Source organism: Pectinophora gossypiella, chromosome 14, assembly GCF_024362695.1.
Source record: "Pectinophora gossypiella chromosome 14, ilPecGoss1.1, whole genome shotgun sequence".
Taxonomy (NCBI): domain Eukaryota; kingdom Metazoa; phylum Arthropoda; class Insecta; order Lepidoptera; family Gelechiidae; genus Pectinophora; species Pectinophora gossypiella.
Genome location: NC_065417.1, coordinates 2,370,620 through 2,391,363, shown reverse-complemented (window position 1 = coordinate 2,391,363; position 20,744 = coordinate 2,370,620). Strand labels below are relative to the sequence as shown.

Sequence of the window (20,744 nt, the reverse complement as noted above, 5' to 3'; positions counted from 1 at the left end):
GGTGGAGGTGTCTTCTAATAGCCCGGACCAACGCATTAACGTGCCCTTCGAAGCATGGAATCATCTTACTTTTTCAGACAAACAGATGATTCAAGACTGTAAATTCCTTACCAAGCAAAGGACAGTCTCACAAAGTGATTTCGACGGATTCCCCATCGGGAATCGAACCCGGACCTCCAGATCGTGAGCCTGACGCTCTAACCGCTAGACCACGGAGGCTCTGGCCTATGGCGGCTCAATATTAACCCTGACAACATTGTTGATGATCATCCTCAAAACCAACACGATGTGATATGTCCCCACCGGGATTCGAACCCGGGACCTCCGGATCGTGAGCCCAACGCTCTAATACTGGCCCACTGCAGCGCTTTAGCAACGCGACTAATTTAAAGGCGCCCTTACATTAAGGCAACTTCCTAACGCGCAAGCGCACCGTGTGACGTCAATCGTGTGTGTTTACACAACAACCGGCCCTTAGCAGTTTATTACCCGCTAAATCTGTAGCGGCGGTGGTGTACTGAGATGTGTGAGGTTGTATGTATTTTCGTTTTTACGTTCGCTATTTTAAGCCGGAGGAGCTCGGTGGCGCAGCGGTATACGCGCTCGGTCTGCGATTGTTGAAGTCAAGCAACTATCGCAAAGGCCGGTCATAGGATGGGTGACCACAAAAAAAAGTTTTCATCTTGAGCTCCTCCGTGCTTCGGATGGCACGTTAAGCCGTTGGTCCCGGCTGCATTGGCAGTCGTTAATAACCATCAATCCGCACTGGGCCCACGTGATGGTTTAAGGCCCGATCGCCCTTTACATCCATAGGGAAGGCCGTGCAGTGGGGACGTTAATGGGATTTTTTTACAGCAGCGACTGCCTGTCTAACCTTCCAAACCGCGAAGGGAAAACCAGCCCAATACAGGTTATGTCACATACCTCCGAATATGCATTTCTCGGCAATGTGGGTTTCCTCACGATGTTTTCCTGCAGTGCTGAGTACGTGATAATTATGATCCAAATATGAATTCGAACACAATTTCGACAATCATTGGTTTAGGCCTGCTCTGGATTCGAACTTGCGACCTCAAAGTGAGAGGCAAGCGTTCTACCAACTGGGCTACCACGGTTCACGGCTAGTTATTAAATGAATGTGGATTATACTTATACGCGTGTGTGTTTGTAAGGTACACTATTAAAAGCTCCATTCCCGATGTTTACAACGTCCGTAGTATTAAATAGCCCTTCCGCTGTGTAGGTTATGCTTCGTTATTTCTATAGGAAAACCTTGTGGCGTCTATGTAGTCGTAATCTTGTTTGTATCATTAGAAACAATTTCAACGGAACATTAGTCGAACACGAAAACAAGGTGAAGGAAATGTTTGTGTTGCTCTACCTTGAAAGTAGAGTAACTTTTTCATCGATAGGAAACGGTGAAACTATTTTTAGATTGTTATTACGTACGCACTATTAAAACAGAACAACCAGTTCAGCACAATTAGTCATTATAGTTCAATAAAAACATCCATAAAAACGTTCATTAAAAACTAAAACCCGACTGCGGAAAATTCACGCTCTAAAAAGTATGACACAAGAAAATAGGTATATTTCTCTGAAATTCTTCCGAATTCGTTTGATATAAGACTTACTTATTATATTATTATTAATAATAATAGCCCTCAATGTCTCACTGCAGGGCAATGGCATCTCTTCCCTTCTTCCACTCCCCCCTATCCCCAGCTTGTTCATGCCACCGTTTCAATAAGCGGTCTAACTCGTCGCGCCATCTTTTTCGTGGCCTTCGCCGACGTCTGACAGCATTTGCAGGAACCTACTCTTTAGCTTTTTTGGTCCAGAGGTCATCGGGCGTTCGGGCAACATGTCCAGCCCAGTCTCATTTCAAGCAAGCAGCCTTTTTCGCTACATCTGCTATTTGAATAAGACCTCTTCGCGTCTGCGTTTGGTTTGAAGACTTACTCACCTATTTAAAATTATTTAAGACATTGGTATGAAAAGTACAGCAATTTATCAAGCCCAGGTGTTTCAGCGCGATATTACCAGTCGTTAATTTGGTTACGAATGAAAAAACGTTTTGTGAATGGCCCTTTCACAGTGAAATATTTAGAAATAGAAACGAATCTATAGGGTGTTAGTGTCATCGTAAAGAATACTGAGGGGGATGATTCAAACCTTGATTCTGAATTAATATCAAACTGAATTTTCCGAAAATTTTACTTGATATCAATTCAGAATCATGGTCTAAATCAACTCTCAAAGTTTCGTTACGATATCACTAACACCCTGTGTAACAAATTTTACCTCTAGTAATATGATACAAATGAGCTCACGCTTTTCAAACGACGTTTTTTAACACAATTGCGAGGAAAAATCCAATGCAATTTCCAAAACACAACTGCAAATGTTTGAAATATTTGTTATAAAAGACGATTTATTTATAATTAAAACACATAATAACGGGTTCTTACCGCGTTTAAAACGCGGTTATTATATGTTTTAATTTTGATAATAACCGCGTAAACTTAAAACAATGATTTATTTATTAAGGTACATACTGATAATGGCGGACAAATTTCTTATTTAAATAATATAAATAAAAACTGAATACAATTACATAACATAACAAAAGCTCACGACTATATCCCAAATGGGGCAGTCAGAGGTATAACCATTGCAAGATGAACTAAATAACCACGCTTCACCGAGGTTTCTGATAGACCAATGTGATAAGTGGTGAGCCCCATCGAAATCAGAATCATTGAAATCACATCATGAAATACGAAATCAGAATCATTTATTTAACGTAATTTTCATAGATAAACTTGTGAAGGTCAGTTTAATATTTTTAAATCTACAGCATGTGTTCTTCTTCTTTGCGAGTCGATGGCGATCGATACTAAATTTTTGCTGACCAATAATAATTGGCCACGCCTACGGCATTGTCAGTGGCTTCGTAAAGGTATTTAAAAGTGCAGGTGTTAGGGCACTTCGGACAGCACAAAAGGTGAGCTGTGTCGTATAATGTAAATTAATGTTAATGTGTCAACAAAACTACGTATTTTCAAGAATTTAAATGTTAAGAAAAAAACTGAATCGCCTAACTTGTCAAGCCAGGCAGTGACAATTACCTCATCGGACGCTTAGGTATCCTGTCTATATTTTCTAATTCTAATCCGACAGAGAAGTAAGATTTTGCCTTGTGGTGGCTTTTTGCCAGAGCCTTTTAAACTTTACACCCAGAAGCGTGCTTTGGCTCTCATTTTCTACGTACCTAAACTAATTTACGGGTTCGACACTAATCCATTTCAAAATTAACTCTTTGACGTCATAAACCCCGTTTGTTTAGTAAAGAAACTACCTAGATCTAGGCCGAGCACACTTTAGACGCGTTTTCATAATAATTTGAATCGTACTTCTAAAAAAAACATAAGTTACGCTCGCGAACATCCCAATTGGAATAGACAGATACATCCTTCGCAAGATGAAAAAGTACTTCGTAAGATAAATAGCCTATATACGTCCCACTGCTGGGCGCACGCGTCCCCTCAATCTACCGCGTGGGTATGGAGCATACTCCACCACGCTGCTTCACGGTAGATTGGTGGAGGTGTTTGGGCTAGAAGCCCGGAACCAAAAAATATACGAGTAAGTCAATTTAATATTAAAAAAGTCTTATCTGTACCGTCGCTTTTCACTTTTTTTCTTTTAAAAGAAAATCCTGCCAATAATTCGGGCTCAAACCGAAAGTTCAGTAAACATTTTGGCTAAATTTTTTACAGTTTTAATCCACCTCCGTGGCGCATTGCGGATTATTTACTCTTGTTGAAGATTTATACGTTTCAGCGGGCCAATTTTTCAGATTGAAGGGTGCTGTTATGTTTTTTTTTTCTCTTTTTGAAGTAACATACTTACGTAAATTATTATATATGAGTTTACGCGCCTTTTGATCCTTAATAAGCACCAAAAATCAGACGCTTACTTGCAGCTACTTTTGATATAAAGTCCTAAGATGATTGTTTGAAAGTAAGATGATCCGTGCTTCGGAGGGCACATGAGCAGTCAGTCCCGGCTACTATTTACTTTAAGTACCTAATTATGTGCAAGCTGAGTGTCACAATCGTAGTATGTGGAATTCAGTTGTCCTTGCCTACCCCAACGGGATATAGGCGTGGTGTTATGTATGTAGTAATTATATCACACCTCGGACACTTCATACAAACAATCTCGTTTTATACAGACACTACACATTGACATTATCGCGCATCTGTGACGTCTGACTCCATACAATTCAAGTTTAAACCTAGCTCAGACGCTGGTGGGGAGCGGAGAGTTGCCTTTCTATACGTATTATTCCTTATTCTATGGTTATATGAGCCATGTCAGGGGCCTGTAACTGCTCAATAGCAAAACTAACACCAAGGTTGATGAGGTCGTTTGATCTCACAACTCAGAGACCCCCACACTAGCGCCTCCTTCCCATGTTTCCTTTTTCGTTTACGTAATTTTTGGATCAGTAATATCAACAGCAGTGTTTCTTTGTCGGAATCCATTTTCACACTGATTGTACGCGACAGGAGCCGGGGTTACGCGACGCCAGGGTCGCATGCTCGGCATTCGGCAGCCGGCCAGCGCTGGAGTCGCGTCGCTGCCGCGTCGACGTCGCGTAGACTTTGCGCGGACGCTGCTGGCACAACGACGACGCTCGAAACACGCTAGTGTGCCCCCACACTAGTCTCTAACTCAAAATATCACGACCAACATCGTTTTTCGTTTTACACAGTTATTTTCACACAATATATTTCGACTGAGCAAAGTTCGTGTCATGAAATAATTATGTTAATTAATCTGGTAATCTGAGCTATGGTACTCACGTAGTCCCAGGGAAAGTTGATGATGGCTAATGTTCGTGTATCATGCTGATTATTTCGGTGCCACATAACACGTAAATAACTTATGGTGGGCTACTGCCCAATATAACGATGAATTATGATATAATTTTGAAGAGTTTATTTGAAGAACGCCTCACATACTGTGACGGTCATTTTATCGATTCTGACGATGTCATTGTGTCGATTTGTGCTAATGTATGAACCCACAAGTCATGTCGTTCTGTCAAAATAAGAACAGAATCACGTGTTACGCATGTTAGGGAAAAAACAAACTTATCGATTTCGACAAAATTTCTTGAATCGGTTGATAATTTTATCACTTTGCGCATGTTAGCCCTGCTGGTTAAGCTACTCTACTTCTAGGTTAAGCTTTAGGTTACTAACATAATCTGGACTAGTTTCCGAAATAAATATTTTGAATTGTAATTTTTGAATAACCATAGACCATAGAATAAGAATTAAACCAGGTTACAATATAATAAACATACGCGTCGAATCGATAACCTACTTTTTTAAGTTAGTTAAACAGTTACTTTACTTTATGTAGAAAAGCTTATTATAAGATTAATGACTACCTAAATGATAAAAATGTCTGGTATTTAATGTGTTCCCCTAGTTATTAAAGAACTTGTAATGTATACCTTCATTGATTTAAAAGATGTGTTGCTGTTGCAGTTTCTTGTCATTTCTTGGGAGGTTTTCTGGCCACGTCTTTCCCTCAGCGTTACAGATTCCGATGTGGTAGTAGTTTTACAGCTAGTTACATAATATGTCATTTAAATTTTTGACGTTCAAAAAGCGCTACCTTTGTAAGATAATTTTGAAAAATAAATATTTTTGAATTTTTGAATTCTTCTCCTCAGCCATAACACCTTGCGAAATGGGTTCTCTATTTTTACTCATAAAATTTTATGTAATAATGCACCATGGCATACTATTACTTGTCCTATTATAAGTTACGCATAGTATTAATTTGTCATAACTTTTTAAGCATTATTTTGAAACTCATAACTACTATAAGCATAATAATTAATGACAATAATGATATATAAGCTTAAATATTATAAGCATAAAGACTATACTCCGAATAAGAAAAGTTTTGGCACAACTTTGAACATTTTCGAAACTTACTTTTCCTTGGCTGCATTTGGCTCACGATTGTGACTTTTTAAATTTTTTGACACTATTTCATGCTGTTGGTCATCATTCAGTATACTTTTCGTACGTAAGATAAACATGCTGGCGACGTAGGGGTGGCCCAAGGGCCACCCCCGCCGCACCCTAACCTACTGTTATGCCTTGTAAAAAATATGACAAAATACTATCTATTATTCTAAAAAAGAATTATGGATACTTATTTATATGCGAATCCAATTTATACCAACAAATATTAGTCCAAAAATAAGTTATACCTAAGAAACCAGTATTCCTAGATGTTATTATGTGAAAGTACTATTATGCTAAAAAACGTTATGCAAAAAGGATTATGATAATTCAAATTATGACAAAAACATTTATGCATTTTAAGAGAATCCCTGCGAAATGACGTAAATTCAAAAATTTTACATTGATCTTCAACAAGTTTATCCATGATAATTACGTTGAATATATGATTCTGATTTCTGAGTCCAGTAACCTTCCATTTCTTTCGCAGGCATAGTAAACCGGGGTGACTCGTTCCGCCGCCGGCGCTCTCGCTCAGGCAGCCTGGCCCCCTCATCGCCAGCGTCGGCCCCTGAGACTCAGGAGCGGCGGCCGGTGGCCTGCCATCGGGTGGCCATGGTGGGCGCGCCCGGAGTCGGCAAGACCGCGCTCATCAGCCAGTTCCAGACAAGCGAGTGCATCAATGCTTATGACAGGCAGCGAGGTAAGTCTACATACTACTCGTAGCATGAGCGGAAACAGGGGGGGTATCATGGGGTCAATACCACATCATATACCATACCATACCATATCATATCTGTATAATCGTCCCCATTGACATTAAGAATTTACCTTTGAATAGTTTTAAGACAAGAAACTTTCTAAAAAAGGTTATTATAAGCGAGCGAAATCAGAGATGACCAACTCGAATCAGTATTAACGTATAATAAAGAGTAAACGATCACAAAATAATAATAATGTAAAAACATTACTTTGCACCCCCGTTGCTATGCGCCATATAATCAACAATACCTAGGCAACGGGGGCTGCCAGATCTGACGCCAACAGTTAGCGATTATTTAGATATGAATGCATGGGATTAACTGTCTGAGAACTGATATTAGGCAGCCAATTTACTAAATTGTACAACCATAGTTTATGTTTTTATTTAAAGAACGTCAAGGGCCCCGTGCCGAGGTTTTTCTTGCAGCTTCTTTTCTTCGGCTATACAGGTTGCGAGAAGCTGCAGTGGCGGATGAGACGTTCGTTATCTAAAATTATTATTATTTATGTGATAATACTACTGCTCTCAGGTGGGAAGGTGCTCGCCGTAATTAAACAATTCAGCAATTCTCTTGAATAATGTTATATTTTCATAAACAATGTTAACTCTCCAACTCTTCATAACAGATTACCGCACCCGAACAAAATTCCACGTCACCGCCTTTTAAAAAGGCGGGAAAACGTTCCCGTTCGAAAAAGAAGAAATCAAAATAAAAACAAATGAAATAATATGCCAGTTCCAAATTAAAAATAATAAAGTCGTGACACAGATTCACGACTTTATTCCGTCTGTTATTAAGTTATATAATCTAACAATAATTAAATAATAAAATAAATATTACGAACCCTAAAATTTATTCAAAGTAACAATAAACATTTTACAATCAAAACGGCGTCTCATAAACCTATCGACAGGTTTTTCTGTACACCGCAACTCATGACGACTCACAGTGTAACCTAAGATATTTTGAATTTGAATTCGAATCTGGAATAAAAATATGTTTAAGGACTGATGATGATTCTGATTCATTAAACTTTATTATACATAAAAGGAAATGACAGATATTTTAGGTTAGTTTTTCTGAGCTTTTCGACACATAAAAGATATTACACAAAATTACAGCGTGTCCTGATAATATTATGATTGGCGACTTAATGTGAGGGGGAAATAACGTGTTGACAAAAGACACGTGTGTTGCTTTTAATTGGACACGATACCACGAAAGTACAATGTTATTTTACTTGAACCATACCCAGAACTCTTCATACAGAACACCTCGTTTTACACAGACACTACACATTGACATTATCGTACCAGCGCAACTGTGTGTGTGACGTCTGATGCCGTACGATTGAAGACTAAATAAACCATGTCCTAGGGGGGTGAGGTAAACCTAATTCAGTCGCTGGTGGGGAGCGGATGGTTGCCTTTCTATACGTATTATTCGTTATTCTATTCTTGAACAAAATATGCGCGTTAAAAAAATGTATAATATGTTTCCAATTTTCTCTGGTATCAATAATCACACATCAAATCTGTTTAAGGTCTTGCGACTGATTAAAGATGTTTAATATAAAAAAAACTATCGTGTAGGTTATGAGGCGGATTACCAACCATTATCGAACCTCCAAAGGCCCTTGACATGGCTCTGTAACGGCTACTTACATCAGTAAGTAACCGGGACCAACGGTATAACGTGACTTCCGAAGCACGGATCATCTTACTTTCGGACAATCGGGTGATCAGTGTGTAATATCCTAAACTGAATTAGGGATCACAAAGTGATTTTCATGATATCTCTCCACCAGACTTCGAACCCGGGACCTTCCGATCGCAAGTCCAACGTCAACCACTGGACCATGGAGGCTTTTATAATGTATTTGTATAGTATAAGCGCATAATAGTCACGTAGGAGCTACTACACTTTAAATAATTATCCCCTTACAGTCCTTTCTAACCCCAAAAACTGTTCAACTGTTTAACTGTTCCCTCACCTAACTACCCCCAATGAAACATTTATCACTTCCTACGATCACTAACAGTTTGCGTTCAAACAAACAACATCAATTTAAATTAATTTGAACGTTCCCTTTCCAAGACAACTAGACGGTCATTCACCTTTTATGATACTAGCACTTAAGGCGCAAATTTAAAAAAAAATAAAAAAAAAATTGCAGAATTTTGTTATAAAAAGCTTACTTCTTATAACTTGAATACTTACTGATATATTACCAGAAATACATGATGATGAAGTTTTATTATGCCTAAGACACTGGTGAGATTAGATTACTTACCGAGTTTAGGCATCAGAAACTTCTAGTAAGTATACTTAAGTAGCTAATGGCCCCGATTCCCGCAGACACATGCTAATTTTATTTTAAGTTATACTTACCTGTCATTTTCACATCCACCGAAAAGGAAAGTGACGGATGATTGACAACTTCTTATTTTAAAATGAATGAGTGAATGACTGAATGAATACCCCGGGCGAATAAAATAATATCTTGCTGACGTGCAACCCGTTTCACGTGTGCTATCAACTTAATTCTGTCGGATTATTCGCCAATATAAAATCTTGGAATGTATTTTTAATTTTCTGTACAAAATTGACATGTTCCATAAATTGTTTGCCTGTCGATTACCCGTCTCTTTTCTTTTCAGCGGACAAGAAAACGACAGGTATAACTTAGATGGTGTGTATTGGCATCACCACCAATTTATTTATAAAAACTCATTGACTTTGGCGCTTGCGGCCTCTATGGCGTGTCTAGGTTCACCTTAAGAAAAACGTTTTATTAGTAAGAGTAAATAACATCCTCTATAAAAGATACAACATCTCTTTATACTGCACAAACATTGACCAAATTGGGGACGTGCTTAACACGTTAACTGTGTATGAACCACATATGAGGCAATAAATTTGAAACTCATACGGGCATGTCCCATATGTGGGGCACACTTTTCTTGTCACATTATGTCTATGTACATAAATTCCAATGTGTTTATCGAAAAATAACATTGCACGTCCTCGCGAAAATTTGATATCACCCGCTCGGTTGATATCAAATTTCCAGTCGCACAGTGAACGTGTTAAAACGTTTCGAACTGGCGCGTATGAAACCTTGTTATAGCATCCCTGTTGGAAGAATCGAGAAATCGGGATCGAATCAAAAGGAGATCGTATCTCTTTGAGAATTTATGTATAGATGATGACGGGACCACAATTTAAAGTATGTAGCTTTTGAATGAGAAAGGTACTTACTAGATATTAGTGTAGATACACCCCGGACACTTCAAACAAACAATTTCGTTTTACACAGACACTACACATTGACATTATCGTACACGCGCATCTTTGTGTGTGACGTCTGACACCGTACGATTCACGTCGACTATTTTCGAGGGGAGGTGAGGTAAACCTAGCTGAGACGCTGGTGGGGAGCGGAGAGTTGCCGTTCTTTACGTAGTATTATTCCCACAAATATCGATTACCATGCAAAATGATCTCTCCTTATCACAAGAAAGCTAAAAACCTGAATATGATCGGCCATTTACCAAAAAATACTTTTGTATGCAGTGTTTTATGAAATTTTTATTATTATTATTATTATTATTAGCCTATATGATCCCACTGCTGAGCAAAGGCCTCCCCCATATTCTTCCAAGTATCCCGGTTCTGTGCGAGCTCTATCCAGTCTTTTCGATAACCGTCGAGATCATCGCGCCATCGTTTCCGGGGTCTACCACGTCTACGGTGTCCGTCCTGTGGTACCCAGTGTGTGATGATCTTTGCCCATCGTTCTGGATGCATGCGGCACACGTGTCCAGCCCAGTCCCACTTTAGCCTGGCGGTCTTCCTGCCAACATCAGCTATACCGGTTTTTGAGCGCAGCACAGTGTTTTTAACTCGATCAATTCGTTTTACACCTAGTATGCTGCGCTCCATTGCTCTTTGACAAACCCCGACCTTGGCCTTTTGAGCCTCAGTAAGCGACCACGTTTGGGCACCGTAAGTAAGGATTGGCAGGATGCACACGTCGATAAGTTTGCGTTTCAGTGAAAGGGGAAGATCCCCTTTCAGGAGATGTTTCATCGACCAGAAGCTCTTCCAGGCATTATCTATACGGCGCTCGATTTCTCGTTCTTGCCTGCTCTGGAAGGAGACTATCTGGCCCAAGTAGATGTACTCATCAACGTATTCTATCTCCTGCCCATCGACCAATACCTTACGTTTTGTGCCGTTGGTCATTAGCTTGGTTTTGGCTCGGTTCATACTGAGTCCAATCTCAAGGCTTGCTGTGCTCAGGTCTTGGAGCATGCCCTCGAGCTTAGCTGCCGTGTCGGCAAAGAGGACTATGTCATCGGCAAAGCGGAGATTAGTTAATCTACCTTCGCCGATGACTACTCCTTCCGTCTGCCATGAGACGGCCAACTTTTTAAACACTTCCTCCAGGGCACATGTAAATAATTTAGGGGAGAGGGGATCACCCTGTTTCACGCCCTTTTCAATTTTAAACGTTGGTCCCTGGGAGTGGAGTTTAATAGAGGCCGTGCTGCTTCTGTAGACCAATTCTAAAAGCTTTACATATGTCTCTTCGGTATTCTGTCTCCGTAAGGCCGAGAATATCGATTCGTGTGTGAGACTGTCGAAAGCCTTTGAATAGTCCACAAACGCCAAATACAGCGGCTTATTGAACTCGTTGTGTTTTTCTATGGCCTGGTTTAGCGTGTGCAGGTGGTCGGTGGTTGAGAATGAGGGACGGAATCCAGCTTGCTCAGGCGGTTGGTGGGAATCTAATTTGCCTGCTATGCGGTTTTCAACCGTTTTGATGAAGGCTTTATAGAGGTGGGAGATCAGGCTTATGGGTCTGTATCTGTTATCTGTTTTATGAAATGTAATAATAAAATTGGTGCCTGTCACACAAAATACACATTGTCGGTAAAGTGACTATGGAATTTGAGAAGCAGTAGAGTTTTCGTAGTTATCTGTTTATAAATAGGAGTAGAAGTAAAAGAGAGCGGGGTTGAACCGGCGACAGCGGTTCTCATACAAAATGCGCGTTAGGGCCTTTCCAATCGAAGGAAGTAATATACGATCCCGACGACCCGATTACTCTAGCTATAGAGGCAGCCAATCAGCTCGCAACACCAAACACTTCAGGACCCCGATACCGACCCCGCCGGCGTGGTCGACGATTTCCCTCATTCAGCGCTTATCGCTATCGACCCCCTAGGGTCGATTAATTCTTTCAAATATTTTTCCTCTCAGAAGACGCCCTGAGCCGAGGTTCGCGCCCAACTGGGCACCCTTAGGCCTGTCTTAAACGTTGTACCGGGTGAGAGCCTTCAGCGCTCCCCATTTGTCCGGCCAAGTAGTTAATGCCATCTGCGGCAAATCTACAATAAGTCACGTCAAAAAAAAAGGCCTTTCCAACCTCTTTCTTTTATTCCGTGATTATTCCTTATTCTATGGTTTGGATACCAAATAGTTCTGAATGAGTGCTATCTCTCTCTCTCTCTCTCTCTCTCTCTGTCATTATTTAAGAGCTGCGCTCTTGTCGGTGGAGTAATCGCCGTTCCTCTCTTCTTCCCGCCAAATCCTTCACCTCCTGATATGATACGATCAATAATGAAGTCTATAGAGAACCGGAGAACCACCTGATATGACATGATTCATTTAAAACAAACATCATAGAAGGAAAAATTTAAGGGAAGAGAGGAAGGAGAAGGCCTAAAACATTTATAATAATAATAATAACGTTATTGCACAAAATAAAAGAAGTACAAATATGTTTACTTAATACTAAAAATGTGCTTATTTTCTAAATATTCTAAACAGGAGTTGTACAAGGGTCCCCAAACTAGGCAGTGCCTGAATCTTGGAAAACGAGTTAATTTTTTTAATTAAAAACTAGCCTTAATATTACTTACAATGTAAAGTTATAACATAAAAAGAAAAAAAAGAAAAAAGCATTACAAAATAAACTGTAGCACAGGTATAAATTGAGGAAGAGGTAAGTAGAAAAAATTTCCAAGGTCTTTAGTGGTGGAATAGTTCAGGGTGAGTAACCAGTCTGTTAACACGGACTTTACTACCGGAATAGAGCAGTCTATAATACAGCAGGACTCAGTTACTGCATTGCAAGAAAACACATCGAGGGTTAAAAGGCAAATAGGTTTAAGCGACATTTTGTGAACTTTACAGGAGAGCCATTTAAAGTTTTATTTTTTCGAAAAAAAATCATATAAAAAAAACTACTGAATCAAAAGTGTTCCAAATACTAAGAATGTTTTTAAATTAAACGTTGCACAATTCTGTATTTATATAGTCATAAAAGGTAAGATGTTATATCTAACAATATTGAATTTCAACATTAATCAATTGATCCAGCCACTTTGACGCTAAACACGATACGGCACGTGAAACACAAGAAAGTTGTCCATTAGTAAAAATAAAAAACATATCCAACACTGTGCCTGCCAAAGGCGATTCTGCTGTTCCCCCGCATAATTACAGGGCGTGGAGCAAGCTAATTACCCACAAACAAAGAATGAATAAGTCCTCTTTGCCTTGTATTTTTATTCGTACACAAGTAATACTGTATTCAGCGTTATTTCTACTAAAGTATTTCCTTCTACGTATATAACACCGTGGTCTAGCTCACGATCTGAAGGTCCAGGTTCGATTCCCGATGGGGACATTCTCGACATCACTTTGTGAGACTGTCCTTTGTTTGGTAATGACTTTTCAGGCTTGAATCCCCTGATTATCCGAAAATGTAAGATGATTCCGTGCTTCGGAGGGCACGTTAAGCCGTTGGTTCCGGCTATTAGCCGTAAAAACACTTCCACCAACCCGCATTAGAGCAGCGTGGTGGAGTATGCTCCATACCCCCTCCGGTTGATTGAGGGGAAGCCTGTGCCCAGCAGTGGGACGTATTTAGGCTGTTTAATTATTTTTTTAAAAAGGAGAGAAGGAAGTGGAGAGCCGTGGTAGATCAGTTGGTAGAACGCTTGCCTCACACTTTAAGATTGCATGTTCAAATCCAGCACATGCCTAAAATAAAGGGTGTCGAATTTGTTTTCAAATTCATGTTTGTGAACTAACTCTATAATAAAACGTAAATATTAGTAACATACCCATTTATAATTTGTTAATATTACCATAAATGTCACTCTCACTACGAATACCAATTATTATTACTTACTACGAATTATAATAAGTAATATTAATAAAATCCAATACAGAAACTAGTTTTTCAGTTTACGCTTCACACAACGACTCAATCTGTCTTCACTTGTTTTTTCTTCGAAGTCCCCGACGGAACACCCGCCAAAACGTTTCTTTTTTAAAAAGTGACGTGACGTTCCCTTTTTGAAATTGCCAACATGTTTGGATCGTAAATGATTATCACGTGCTCAGCGGTGAAGGAAAATGTCGTGAGGAAACCCACATTCCCGAGAAATGCTTTTTCGGGCGTATAACGTAACAAAAACTAACCTAACCTGTATTGGGCTGGATTTCCCTTCGCGGGTCGGAAGGTCAAGATAGGCAGTCGCTTCTGTAAAAACCGGATCTGCCAATCTGAAGGTTAGGTAAGAGGACTGTGTGAATAACGAGATAATGGCAAGGAGATGATGATGAAAACGCCTTATAAAAGGGACATTTAACAAAGTCCTTAACAAACCAACTTTAAGTACTCAAGATAGTGGTGTGAATCAGCCCCAACAGATTTCGTTACGGTGTCAGTAACACCCTGTATATACGAGTATATACCAAGTCCCCGAAATATTTTATGTTAGGGGGGAGAGGGGGTCACCAGGTCGCAAACAGCCTATCTCCGTAGAGAATTGGATGAAATTGCTGTGATGAGGACAATTGGGTGATCAGCTTGCAATGTGTTAACCATGCTAGGGATTACAAATAGATTTTCGTGACATGTCCCTACCGGGTTTCGAAGCTGGGATCTCCGGACATTAAGCCCGACGGTCAACCACTGGACCAAGGAGACCGATTGAAGCCATTCTACATAATTACAAGGAAGGAGCATCTTTTAAATCCCTCAGTAAAACGCTTTTCTACTGTTTTCGAACGAAATTAAATAAACTAATTAAGTAATTCTTAAGAAGTGGACTCTTAAATTGAGTTACCTTACAATGTCTCCTAATTAACATATTATTTAGCACATGGGCGGATCCGGGGGGATATGGGGGTCATGACGATACAATACAATCTAGCGGCCTTATTGCTAAGCAGCAATTTCTTCCAGGCAACCAGTGATAAAAAAGAAACATTTATTAAATTTATTAACAAAAAAAAATGTCTGGTATTGAATGTGTTCCTCTAATTATTAAATAACTGGTAATGTATATCCTCATTGGTTTTTAAAAGATATGTTGCTGTTGCAGTTTCTTGTCATTTCTTCTCCTCAGCCATAACACCATGCGAAATGACGTAAATTCAAAAATGTTACATTGACCTTCAACAAGTTTATCCATGATAATTACGTTGAATAAATGATTCTGATTTCTGATTTAGGTGAGGGACGGTGCAACATCTATTATAAAATAAATACTTTCAAAAAGTAAACAAATACCTACTAGCATAAAATATATAAATAAAAATAAAATAAAATTGATATACATAAACTCATACATACATACATGTATATTAATATGTACATATAGATATTCATATTAATATCCACACTGCGACTCGTAATGAGCGCGAAGCAGATTTTTAAAATTCTGAAGAGAATTAGCTCCTCTGATGGCGGGAGGTAAAGAGTTCCATAGTCGCACAGATTGCACCGTAAAATATTGCCCATAAAAATCCGTACGGTAATCAGGGCCTACTAACAGCATTCTGTTAAACCATAAAGGCAGTCGCACAAACTCACACCCCGATACATTACCGTGACGGTCTCTGTGGTCCACTGGTTGAGCGTTGGACTCACGATCCAGAGGCCCCGGGTTCGAATCTCTGTGGGGACATATTACAAAAATCACACTGTGTTCCCTAGTTTGGTTAGGAAATTACAGGCTGATCACCTGATTGTCCGAAAGTAAGATGATCCGTGCTTCGGAAAGCACGTTAAGCCGTTGGTCCCGGTTACTATTTACTGATATAAGTGAGTAATCGTTACATGAGCCGTGTCAGGGGCCTTTGGCGGCTAAATCATAACCCTGACACCAGGGTTGATGAGGCTGGTATTCCACCTCACAACCCACACGATAAGAATACATTTCCGTAAACAAAAAATGTAACTTAACTTCAGTACATAAATCCACTTCTTTCCAAGCACGTTCGCGCTTATCCCTTTTCCGTAGTTCCGTATTAACACCGGTGTCACAAAGTTTTTTCCGGGACCACGTTCCGTATTCCCGGGTAATGGCCGACACGAAAACTTGTTATCGGACATTTCGATTAAAACTATCCGGATCCAGATTTTTGTAGAATAACGTGGACTTTTTCAAAGGTCTTTTGGCTTTTAGGTTTTTTACGGCCTGAATTCAATTCAAGCTTTATTGTTTTAGTGGTTGGTACCCTAAATTGTCGGTTCTATCTACAGATATTTTGGACCGTTAATAGTCTATGTACGGTCCAAAAAATCTACTTTTACTTCCCAAGTGCTTGGTTAAATCCAGGAATCCAGTCCCCAAAAACCTTCTAAATGCAAAATAAGACCTTTAAAAATGTCCACGGATTTCTGCAAAAATCTTAAATTCGTATGTCTTAAAAAGACGACCTCCGTGTACATAATTGATATCACTATGAGCTCACCAACGAATGTCTCCGACAAAAACCTGCACAAAAGCAGTCGTGGCAAACCTAGGAGGACATACATACATACATACATAAACTCACGCCTATTTCCCACCGGGGTAAGCAGAGACTATAGAATTCCATTTGCTTCGATCCTGACACACTTCTCTTGCTTCCTCCACATTCATCAATCGCTTCATACACGCACGCCGGTTCAGAGTAGATCGTATTGAACCCTACCTACCTAGGAGGAGATGGTACATAATATACTTTCTGGCTGCGTAACTTCGGAACACAAAGAGACTCGAACAATGCTATCATACGCATGTGTCGGTTTTACAATAATGTCGCCTCCATGGATAAAAACTTGGATATTTTTAATAATTTTGGAACATTTAGAACACAAATTATCAAAAGTCTAAAATCAGTCAAAAACTGAAGTCGTTTTGTTTTTTTAATTGTAATCTTATTTTTTTTCTTTATCTCTTTTTAGTTGCTATATGATTTTGCATGCTGTCAACGCACCCTGTTTGGAATGTTGACTGACCATTTTTGTTTGTAACTGTATATTTTATCATGTATTGTCAATGTCCTGTTGTGTGTTGCAATAAATAAATAAATAAATATGTACACACCCACTCCTCGCCAGCTATGTTTAAGTCCCATATAATGGAGGGATACTCGTATAGTAGATACTTCCTTAAGTAACTCCATATAATATATACTTAAGTAACATGACTTAAGTACATAAATTTAAACTTCTTGCATGACTTCAAACTCAAAAGTTTCCATTCATGTTTAGATCATAGACAACTTATATCTCGTGGTTTCCAAGATTTGTGTCCGATTAATGGCAATCGAGCCTATTACCAAATGCATCAACTCTAGTATCAGAGTTTATTATTGAGCCGCCCTTTGCTAATGTAACGACTGCATACTTACTTGAGTAAATAGTAGCCTGAATGCTGAACTCTGACTGCTAAACGTACCCTCTGAAGCACACATCATTTTACTTTCGGACAATCGAATGATCAGCCTGCAACGTTCTCACCAATTCCCATTGCATTTTGGAGGTATGTGACCTAACATATAACGGGCTGGTTTTACCTTAGATGGTTGGGAGGTAAGACAGGCAGTCGCTTCTCAAAAAACCGAACCTGTCAAATCTTCAGGTTTGTATTTACTTCAGGTTAGTGTATATATCGTCATCCCGTGATCATGGCACTTGCAACAGTGTCGAAATATCGGGAGTCTCATATCCCCATTTAAACGCGGGAAGAACCCGTTATTATGTGTTTTAATTATACTTCAGGTTAGGTTTCTGTAAAACCCGGGACAACGCTAAGGAGATGATGATACCAGAGTTGTGTAAAATTCTATAACTACACATGAGTCGTTATGTACCTATTGGAGCGACATGTCAAACGATGTCAGAAGTGATTTTTCTACAGACGTTCCGTATCCAAGGTGTCTACTACCTATTATAAACCATCAATGACCCATGGTTTCTGTCCGTAAAAGGGTTAATAAAGTTAAAAAATTAAAGTTAAATACTAAACCAAATTATAAACAGATTCCAAAATGCCATATCACTGCTTTCTGTTGGCAGAGTAGATTGAGCAGAGGAAGGGCGCAGCACTTAATAGGGTGATGACAATAAAACTCAGCGGAATCTCAAGCCCAGCATCGCCATTGTATTTTCATAAAACACATGATGAAGATGAAATTGAAACATGTCACACAAAATTGTATGCCGAATAACATCCACGAAGGCAAACAGTCACACTTACAATGTCACGAATTAAATTAACGTTTGATTACTATAATACGTCCGGATTAAATTAAATATAATATTACAACGGTTACGTTATATCGATGTCGTCAAAAGGAGAACAAGAAGAGGCAAAGACAATACATAGAATCATATGAAGCATAGACAATAACTTTATGATAGATAAGAATGCATTCAATTTAAGACGCATAGGTCGTGTTCAATTTTTATCACTTCCCCTCATTCTTATCATCCATCAACATACCTATGTTTATCAACTATAACATATAGAATACAGGCATAAAAAAAATAGTTATTTCAAGTACTTATGCAATAATATAACATACACAATAAGCTAATTACACATCAAAATTTTTTAAATTCAATTCTTCAACAAAGTAATGATGCTTGTAATTACATAATGGTTTGGTAAGTACATCAGCTGTCATCTTATCAGTTGGTAAGTATTTAATAGTTACATTAAGGCGTGATACATACTCTTTCACAAAATGATAACGTATGTCTATGTGCTTGGTGCGCTTATGACTATATTCCTTAGCCAACAACAACTTATGTGCGCTCTGATTATCATTATAGATAACTGTGTCTATATGTTTATCAATAATTTCTAACAAGAAATTCTGAATAAAACATAACTCTTTCGCAACATCACTTATGGCTAAATATTCTGCCTCAGTGCTGGATAAGGCAACACACCGCTGCTTCCTAGCTTCCCAGCTAACTATACTGTTACCCAGTTTGATAACAAAGCCTGTATATGATTTCCTATCACTTTTATCATTTGCCCAGTCAGCATCTGCATATGAAATTAAGTTTATACAATTACTTTTATAAAAACAAAGCCCCAAATCAATGGTACCTGCCAAATATCGTAACACACGTTTAGCAGCCACCCAGTGACTTTTATTAAAATTGGTCAAATACTGACTCAGCTGACTACAACTAAAAGATATGTCAGGCCTTGTACAAACTGACAAATACATTAGACAGCCTATTAATTGCCTGAATTGATAAACATTGTCATCTAAAGATTCATTGTCTGCATCAGCTAAATTACAATTTGCTATCATAGGTGTGCTAATATGCTTACAGTCTAACATATGAAAACGTGTAAGTAATTTCTTTATATACTCTGATTGGTCTAGGATTAAAACATTATTCTTTCTAGTTACACGCATGCCTAAACAACTAGTAAGTGAACCAAGATGTTTAATACAAAATTGACTGTTCAATAAATCAAATAAATCTTTTGTATTACATGTCGAAAAAATATAAAAGTCGTCAACATAAAGAGCTATAATAGTGAGATCCCTTTCATTTCTCCTTGTATACACACATGGCTCACATTTACTTTGTATATAGCCATTTCTCAACAATAAATCATTTACCTTCTGGTTCCACATGCGACTAGCCTGTTTCAAACCATATAGACTTTTTAATAGCATACACACCTTACTTCCATCACAGACAAAACCTTGTGGTTGCTCCATATAAATTCTTTCATGAAGGTCACCATTCAGAAATGCAGTAGTCACATCTATGTGTTCAATAGACATATCTAACTGATTAGCTAATGAAAATAGAATACGCATTGTCGAATGACGTACCACAGGTGAGAATGTTTCAGAATAATCTATGCCTTCCTTCTGACTAAAGCCACGAGCAACCAAGCGAGCTTTAAACTTATCAAATTTACCCGAAGTGTCGTGTTTAACTTTGTATACCCATTTACACTTAATAATATTGGCATCTACAGGTCGATCTACAATCTCCCATACTTTATGATGAACAAGTGAATCATATTCCTCTTTCATCGCTTTTTGCCATTCTGATGAGCTCGACGATGCCATCGCCTCGTCGTATGTTTGAGGTTCATCAAATATAGAGCTGGCGTACATACCAATTTCGTAGTCGCCGTATCTTATAGGTCGTTTACTACGTGTGGAGCGCACAGGGCGGTCGCATACGGTCACAAGGTCCACTGGACGAGTAGCACCTTCCCCTGAAGCTACCGTTTCCTCGCAAGTTACCGGCTGCGCCTCCGGCTCCCTAGCTAAGGATTTGGGCTCAGCAGAGACTGGTGTAGTCCCGCTGCGCTCGACACACATGTCACCCGATTCTGCATCTGAAAATTCATATAAATTTTCTTCATTAATTGAGTTAAAATTATTACCAATTACATTAATATTTGATTCATTATTATTATATTCAGAAATAATAAAATTATAATTGTCATTGCAAATAAAATTTTTATTTATATCCTCCTTTAAATCTTTATAAAATCTATCTTCAATAAAATTTACATTCCGCGACAATATTACTCTCTTTGGATTAGATGGGTCAATAAGTCTATAGCCTTTTGTGGTT

General features: G+C 38.8%; 1 protein-coding gene across 1 annotated transcript in view; it reads left to right on the top strand.

Annotated features, from left to right (window-relative positions):
• The window catches only part of LOC126372516 (GTP-binding protein REM 1), a 195,071-nt gene that overhangs the window by 143,477 nt on the left and 30,850 nt on the right, over positions 1–20,744 (top strand). Inside the window, exon 2 of the mRNA XM_050018318.1 lies at positions 6,547–6,759. Coding sequence (XP_049874275.1) covers positions 6,547–6,759 — 213 coding nt within the window. The remainder of the gene's footprint in view (positions 1–6,546; positions 6,760–20,744) is intronic.